Below are 8813 nucleotides of genomic sequence, written 5' to 3'. Positions count from 1 at the left end.
TACTTTTGTCAGTTTCAAGTTATTTCAGTGACCATTGTGGGTTTTTCTTTCTTTAACGGAAGAGTACCAACAATTTTGCCTACGTCTGTATATAATAGTATATATAACAGTAATAGTATATGTACTGTATATAGTAATATATAATAGTAATAGTATATGTACTGTATATAGTAATATATAATAGTAATAGTATATATAATAGTAATAGTATATATAATAGTAATAGTATATATAATAGTAATAGTATATGTACTGTATATAGTAATATATAATAGTAATAGTATATGTACTGTATATAGTAATATATAATAGTAATAGTATATATAATAGTAATAGTACATGTACTGTATATAGTAATATATAATAGTAATAGTATATATAATAGTAATAGTATATGTACTGTATAATAGTAATATATAATAGTATATATAACAGTAATAGTATATGTACTGTATAATAGTAATATATAATAGTAATAGTATATAGTAATATATAATAGTAGTAGTAATATATAATAGTAATAGTATATATAATAGTAATAGTACATGTACTGTATATAGTAATATATAATAGTAATAGTATATATAACAGTAATAGTATATGTACTGTATAATAGTAATATATAATAGTAATAGTATATATAATAGTAATAGTACATGTACTGTATATAGTAATATATAATAGTAATAGTATATATAATAGTAATAGTATATAGTAATATATAATAGTAGTAGTAATATATAATAGTAATAGTATATGTACTGTATAATAGTAATATATAATAGTATATATAACAGTCATAGTATATGTACTGTATAATAGTAATATATAATAGTAATAGTATATATAATAGTAATAGTAAATGTACTGTATAATAGTAATATATAATAGTAATCGTATATATAATAGTAATAGTATATATAATAGTAATAGCATATGTACTGTATAATAGTGATATATAATAGTAATCGTATATATAATAGTAATAGTATATATAATAGTAATAGTAAATGTACTGTATAATAGTAATCGTATATATAATAGTAATAGTATATATAATCGTAATAGTAAATGTACTGTATAATAGTGATATATAATAGTAATCGTATATATAATAGTATATATAATAGTAATAGCATATGTACTGTATAATAGTGATATATAATAGTAATCGTATATATAATAGTAATCGTATATATAACAGTAATAGTATATGTACTATATAATAGTAATATATAATAGTAATAGTATATATAATAGTAATAGCATATGTACTGTATAATAGTGATATATAATAGTAATCGTATATATAATAGTAATAGTATATATAATAGTAATAGTAAATGTACTGTATAATAGTAATATATAATAGTAATCGTATATATAATAGTAATAGTATATATAATAGTAATAGCATATGTACTGTATAATAGTGATATATAATAGTAATCATATATATAATAGTAATAGTATATATAATAGTAATAGTAAATGTACTGTATAATAGTGATATATAATAGTAATCGTATATATAATAGTAATAGTATATATAATAGTAATAGCATATGTACTGTATAATAGTGATATATAATAGTAATCATATATATAATAGTAATAGTATATATAATAGTAATAGTAAATGTACTGTATAATAGTGATATATAATAGTAATCGTATATATAATAGTAATAGCATATGTACTGTATAATAGTGATATATAATAGTATTGTGGCGTCCATACCGCCGGTCCGTCCGTGGTGGCGTAGCGGACCGTGATCTGGATCAGCCGGCTCGGTTTCAGCGCCGCTGACGGCAGGCTGATGTTCAGCGAGGAGCCGTAGTCCGTGAACGGGTCGACCCGGTACGTGAGGGAGACCGGCTCCTCCTGCCCGGCGCCGGGGACTTTACAGTCTATGGAGTGGATGAGGAGGGAGGGGTGGGAGTCCAGGACCAGGGTGTGGACCCCCGGCTGGACCGGGATCAGGTCCAGAACCAACCAGCCGCTCATCTCCTTCACGGCAAAGTTGAGCCGCAGGTCCAGGTGGAGGTGACGCAGCTGGAAGCAGCGGAAGTTAGACGCCGAGGCCACGTCCACCAGAGGGCACCGCGGGGTCCCGGGACCCGGACCCGGACCCGCCGAGGGTCGCTCCGAGTCCCCGACACACCGGGCCCCAGAGACCGGCAGGGACTTACGGCAGCAGCATAGCGAGGTGGGAGTCTGGTGGAGCTCTGCCATCATGAGCTAAACCTGGGACTAAACCCCGCTTAGACCTGGACTAACTGCATCCAAGACCAGCACCAAAAACCCACAGAGTCCAGAACCAACACCGACTGTCTTCACAAGGACAGAACAGACCAGGTCCGACTACATTTAACCCCAGACTGTCTACAGTCAGCCCTCTATGGAAGCCAGACCGGACTACATTCAGACCCCACTAAACCTGAGTCCAACAAAACCTGAACCAGAACTAAACGATAAGGACACTTTAACTGGACTACCTGCTTCTAGACACCAGGCGAAAACTGGGACGGACTACATTCAAACTGGGTTTTAAGCCTGAGACCCGGTCTAGTTTTAGTCTCTCTGTCAGTCAAAATACATTCAAAACCTCATTCAACAAAAGTCTAGATCTAGACCGGATCTAAACACCGATAAGGACACTTAAGAACGGGGTTTGACCCGGGACTACCTGGTTCTAGACCCAGTAAACACAGACTAGTAGTTAACCAGCCTGGTTCTACCTCAGACTGAGAACAGCCCTCTATGAGAGACCAGACCAGACTACATTCAGAACCTCATTAAAGAAACGCCTCGTTGAACTCAAACAAACACCCATAAGGACACTGATCCAGAGCTGAGGACTACCTGTCTCCAGACCTGGTTCTACCTGTCTCCAGACCTGGTTCTACCTGGTTCTACCTGCCTCCAGACCTGGTTCTACCTGTCTCTAGGCTCCCACCTGGTTCTACCTGTCTCTAGACTCCCAACTGGCTCTACCTGTCTCTAGACTCCCACCTGGTTCTACCCGTCTCTAGGATCCCACCTGGTTCTACCCGTCTCTAGGCTCACACCTGGTTCTACCTGGTTCTACCCGTCTCTAGGCTCCCACCTGGTTCTACCTGTCTCTAGGCTCCCAACTGGTTCTACCCGTCTCTTGGCTCCCAACTGGTTCTACCCGTCTCTAGGCTCCCACCTGGTTCTACCCGTCTCTAGACTCCCACCTGGTTCTACCCGTCTCTAGGCTCCCACCTGGTTCTACCCGTCTCTAGGCTCCCACCTGGTTCTACCTGGTTCTACCCGTCTCTAGGCTCCCACCTGGTTCTACCCGTCTCTAGGCTCCCACCTGGTTCTACCCGTCTCTAGGCTCCCACCTGGTTCTACCCGTCTCTAGGCTCCCACCTGGTTCTACCTGTCTCTAGGCTCCCACCTGGTTCTACCTGGTTCCAGACCTCCACTCTGACAACATTAAGAGCCTAACTTTAGCCCCCATATAAGCAGACTGAGTCTACATTCAACCCAGTTTAAAGCCCAGACAGGTGTACAGGTGAACAGGTGAACAGGTGAACAGGTGACTGTCAGCAGACTACATTGATGAAGTGTGTGATTGTCAGTCTGCTGTTAAACACTGAAGGACTCTGATGAGGAGCTCAACCGGCTAACTGGTTTCAGAGGCTAGCTGCTCTGCAGGTTAGCACCTTTAGCTTCAGGACACTTCGCCAAACTCCCTTTAAACAACACAGTACCTCTAACACACGGTACCACGGTACCTCTAACACACGGTACCACGGTACCTCTAACACACGGTACCACGGTACCTCTAACACACGGTACCACGGTACCTCTAACACACGGTACCACGGTACCTCTCTACCTCTAACACACGGTACCACGGTACCTCTAACACACGGTACCACGGTACCTCTAACACACGGTACCACGGTACCTCTAACACACGGTACCACGGTACCTCTCTACCTCTAACACACGGTACCACGGTACCTCTAACACACGGTACCACGGTACCTCTCTACCTCTAACACACGGTACCACGGTACCTCTCTACCTCTAACACACGGTACCACGGTACCTCTCTACCTCTAACACACGGTACCACGGTACCTCTCTACCTCTAACACACGGTACCACGGTACCACTCTACCTCTAACACACGGTACCACGGTACCTCTAACACACGGTACCACGGTACCTCTAACACACGGTACCACGGTACCTCTAACACACGGTACCACGGTACCTCTCTACCTCTAACACACGGTACCACGGTACCTCTAACACACGGTACCACGGTACCTCTCTACCTCTAACACACGGTACCACGGTACCTCTCTACCTCTAACACACGGTACCACGGTACCTCTCTACCTCTAACACACGGTACCACGGTACCACTCTACCTCTAACACACGGTACCACGGTACCTCTAACACACGGTACCACGGTACCTCTAACACACGGTACCACGGTACCTCTAACACACGGTACCACGGTACCACTCTACCTCTAACACACGGTACCACGGTACCTCTAACACACGGTACCACGGTACCACGGTACCTCTCTACCTCTAACACACGGTACCACGGTACCACGGTACCACGGTACCACTCTACCTCTAACACACGGTACCACGGTACCACTAACACACGGTACCACGGTACCACTCTACCTCTAACACACGGTACCACGGTACCTCTAACACACGGTACCACGGTACCACTAACACACGGTACCACGGTACCACTCTACCTCTAACACACGGTACCACGGTACCTCTAACACACGGTACCACGGTACCACGGTACCTCTAACACACGGTACCACGGTACCTCTAACACACGGTACCACGGTACCACGGTACCACGGTACCACTCTACCTCTAACACACGGTACCACGGTACCACGGTACCTCTCTACCTCTAACACACGGTACCACGGTACCACGGTACCTCTAACACACGGTACCACGGTACCTCTAACACACGGTACCACGGTACCACGGTACCACGGTACCACTCTACCTCTAACACACGGTACCACGGTACCACTAACACACGGTACCACGGTACCAGGCGGTACCAGGCGGTACCACCAGAGACAACCTGATAATGACTAAACTAACCTGGTTAGCACAGCGAGCTAATTAGCTCAGAGGCTAATTAGCATTAGCAGCAGATTAGCAGCAGTTCATGTAAAATCCATCAGAGACTCAAACACACCGAGCACCGGCACCGGTACCGGTACCGGCCACCGGCTGCTGCTGGAGACTCAGCCCCGATCCCTGCTCCTAGTCCCGGACTCTGGATCCGGATCCTCCCGGTGGAGCTGCTGCTGCTGCTGGAGGAGATCAGAGGACCAGGACGGTTCAATAGAGGCCCTGCTCCGGACAAACAGGAAGTCACTCCAGCGGTAGTTAGAGGAGCCGGCTACAGGTACAGGTACAGCTACAGGTACAGCTACAGGTACAGGTACAGCTACAGGTACAGGTACAGGTACAGCTACAGCTACAGGTACAGGTACAGGTACAGGTACAACTACAGGTACAGGTACAGGTACAGCTACAGGTACAACTACAGGTACAGCTACAGGTACAGGTACAGCTACAGCTACAGGTGCAGGTACAGCTACAGGTACAGCTACAGCTACAACTACAGCTACAGGTACAGGTACAACTACAGCTACAGGTGCAGGTACAGCTACAGGTACAGCTACAGCTACAACTACAGCTACAGGTACAACTACAGCTACAGGTACAACTACAGGTACAACTACAGGTACAGGTACAGCTACAGGTACAGCTACAGGTACAACTACAGGTACAGCTACAGGTACAACTACAGGTACAGCTACAACTACAGGTGCAGGTACAGCTACAGGTACAACTACAGGTACAGGTACAGGTACAGCTACAGCTACAGGTACAGGTAACTTTTTTTTCCCAACATTTTTCAGACTTTTTTTTTCAGGCATTTTTTTTCCAACATTTTTTAAAGTCTTTTTTTAAAACATTTTTCAATCTTTTTTTTTCAGGCATTTTTTCCAGTCTTTTTTTCAAGAATTTTTCAAACCTTTTTTTCAGACATTTTTTTCAAAAAATCTTTCCCAACATTTTTCAAACTTTTTTTTCAGACATTTTTTTCCAACATTTTTCAGACTTTTTTTTCAGATATTTTTCAGTCTTTTTTCAAGACATTTTTTTCCAAAATTTTTCAAAAAATCTTTCCCAACATTTTTCAAAAAATCTTTCCCAACATTTTTCAAACTTTTTTTCAGACATTTTTTTCCGAACATTTTTTCAAACTTTTTTTTTCAGACATTTTTTTCCAACATTTTTCAGAAAAAATCTTCCCAACATTTTTCAAACTTTTTTCAGACATTTTTCAGTCTTTTTTTCGAGAATTTTCCAAAATTTCTTTTTTCAAGACATTTTTTTCCAAAATTTTTCAAAAAATCTTTTCCAAAATTTTTCAAACTTTTTTTCAGACATATTTCAGGGTTTTTTTCAAGCATTTTTCAAATTCTTTTTTCAGGCATTTTTTCCAGTCTTTTTTTCAAGAATTTTTCAAACCTTTTTTTCAGACATTTTTTTCAAAAAATCTTTCCCAACATTTTTCAAACTTTTTTTTCCGAACATTTTTTCAAACTTTTTTTTTCAGACATTTTTTTCCAACATTTTTCAGACTTTTTTTTCAGATATTTTTCACAGTCTTTTTTCAAGATATTTTTTTCCAAAATTTTTCAAAAAATCTTTCCCAAAATTTTTCAAAAAATCTTTCCCAACATTTTTCAAACTTTTTTTCAGACATTTTTTTCCGAACATTTTTTCAAACTTTTTTTTTCAGACATTTTTTTCCAACATTTTTCAGAAAAAATCTTCCCAACATTTTTCAAACTTTTTTCAGACATTTTTCAGTCTTTTTTCAAGACATTTTTTTCCAAAATTTTTCAAAAAATCTTTTCCAAAATTTTTCAAACTTTTTCAGACATCTTTCAGGGTTTTTTTCAAGCATTTTTCAAATTCTTTTTTCAGACATTTTTTAGAGGCTTTTTTTCCAGATATTTTTTTTCAACATTTTTCAAATTTTTTTTTCTGACATTTTTTAGTGTCTTTTTTTAATTTATTTAATTCATTTTTGTTAATCTTTAGTCAGTTATTTATGATTTTTATGTATTTTATTTCATGTATGTTTGCTCATTTTCATACACATACAAATGGTTTTCCTTTATTATATTATGTTATTTATTTATATTCTATTTTTATTCAATTTTAATATATTATATTACTAATAATAATATAATATATTGTATAATATAATAATAAATACAAATTTATAAAAAGTAAATAAAAATATAGTGAATACACTTATGTATACATTTGTATACATACAATTTTATTTTTAATTTATATATATATTTATATTGTATATTTGTATTTGTTTATTTATTTACCTTTATTTATATTTTATTAAAGGTTTATTTTTAGTAATATGTTAGATTTGTTATAATCCCTATATTACTTGTATATATATTTGATTTTTTATCAACCCTTTATTAACATTTTATTAACTTTATTAACAGTCTCTTCAGAATCAGAGTCGCCTCCGACAGACAGATGACAGTAACAGATACTACCACGTACTCAGTAGTAATACTACCACGTACTCAGTAGTAATACTACCACGTACTCAGTAGTAATACTACCACGTACTCAGTAGTAATACTACCACGTACTCTGTAGTAATACTACCACGTACTCAGTAGTAATACTACCACGTACTCAGTAGTAATACTACCACGTACTCTGTAGTAATACTACCACGTACTCAGTAGTAATACTACCACGTACTCAGTAGTAATACTACCACGTACTCAGTAGTAATACTACCACGTACTCTGTAGTAATACTACCACGTACTCAGTAGTAATACTACCACGTACTCAGTAGTAATACTATCACGTACTCTGTAGTAATACTACCACGTACTCAGTAGTAATACTATCACGTACTCTGTAGTAATACTACCACGTACTCTGTAGTAATACTACCACGTACTCAGTAGTAATACTACCACGTACTCTGTAGTAATACTACCACGTACTCTGTAGTAATACTACCACGTACTCTGGTACAAGTAAAAGCCGTGCATTCTAAATGATTAGCGACAAAAATATACTCCTCATATACAGTACTTATATTACAGTACTTATACTACAGTACAAAGAGCAAAAGTACTCATTATGCAGAATCATATCTATTTATTTATTATAGTTCTAATGCTGCTTTATGTAATAATATTAATAATTAATAATAATAATAAACTACTGAGTACTTCAGTTCTAGAAGTACTGCTCAGATATTATAGGATCAACACAGTAATACTACAGTACTACTATACTACAGTACATAATATCATTTACACGTTATCCATCAGTAGCAGTACATCAGTTAGTATTAATAGTGAGTACTAGTACAACACCAGTGTGTGTACTTCCTCTCTTATTGAGTACTGTCTGAATACATGTGATCATCAGTATCATGCAGCCTGACCCCGGCTCCAGCACTTCATGTTGTAGTACTCTCGTGTACTTTTCTTTATACTTCATGTTGTAGTACTCTCGTGTACTTTTCTTTATACTTCATGTTGTAGTACTTTTCTTTATACTTCATGTTGTAGTACTTTTCTTTATACTTCATGTTGTAGTACTCTCGTGTACTTTTCTTTATACTTCATGTTGTAGTACTCTCGTGTACTTTTCTTTATACTTCATGTTGTAGTACTCTCGTGTACTTTTC

The 8813-nt window shown here is 38.0% G+C and overlaps 2 protein-coding genes across 2 annotated transcripts; both read right to left on the bottom strand.

Moving 5' to 3' along the window:
* Positions 1–1701: 1701 nt before the first annotated feature.
* On the bottom strand, positions 1702–3441 carry LOC119484424 (aminopeptidase RNPEPL1-like; the record flags this gene model as incomplete). Its single annotated transcript, XM_037763225.1, has 2 exons — positions 3429–3441; positions 1702–2888 (listed from the first exon to the last, which is right to left on the bottom strand). A coding segment is annotated over exon 2 (538 nt), but the record flags the coding sequence as incomplete, so codon positions are not given.
* Positions 3199–8714, bottom strand: LOC119484422. The gene is made up of 8 exons (XM_037763223.1): positions 8644–8714; positions 5239–5356; positions 4753–5131; positions 4577–4712; positions 4377–4514; positions 4249–4346; positions 4121–4184; positions 3199–3770 (listed from the first exon to the last, which is right to left on the bottom strand). The coding sequence occupies exons 1-8, from the start codon at positions 8712–8714 to the stop codon at positions 3674–3676; spliced, it is 1101 nt and encodes a 366-aa protein (XP_037619151.1). The 3' UTR covers positions 3199–3673.
* Between the last annotated feature and the right edge of the window lie 99 nt (positions 8715–8813).

Source organism: Sebastes umbrosus, unplaced genomic scaffold, assembly GCF_015220745.1.
Source record: "Sebastes umbrosus isolate fSebUmb1 unplaced genomic scaffold, fSebUmb1.pri scaffold_209_arrow_ctg1, whole genome shotgun sequence".
Classification (NCBI taxonomy): Eukaryota; Metazoa; Chordata; class Actinopteri; order Perciformes; family Sebastidae; genus Sebastes; species Sebastes umbrosus.
Note: the sequence above shows the minus strand (reverse complement) of the source record. Positions and strands in the feature narration are given on the sequence as shown.

Excerpts from the sequence above, each read along its gene's own strand:
- LOC119484422 (XM_037763223.1), bottom strand. The coding sequence starts at position 8,714 with ATGAAGTATAAAGAAAAGTACTACAACATGAAGTATAAAGAAAAGTAC. Across the intron at positions 5,357-8,643 it reads AACATGAAGTATAAAGAAAA|CAGCAGCAGCAGCTCCACCG; the intron begins GTACACGAGAGT and ends GATCTCCTCCAG. Across the intron at positions 4,515-4,576 it reads CGTGTGTTAGAGGTAGAGAG|TGGTACCGTGGTACCGTGTG; the intron begins GTACCGTGGTAC and ends TTAGAGGTAGAG.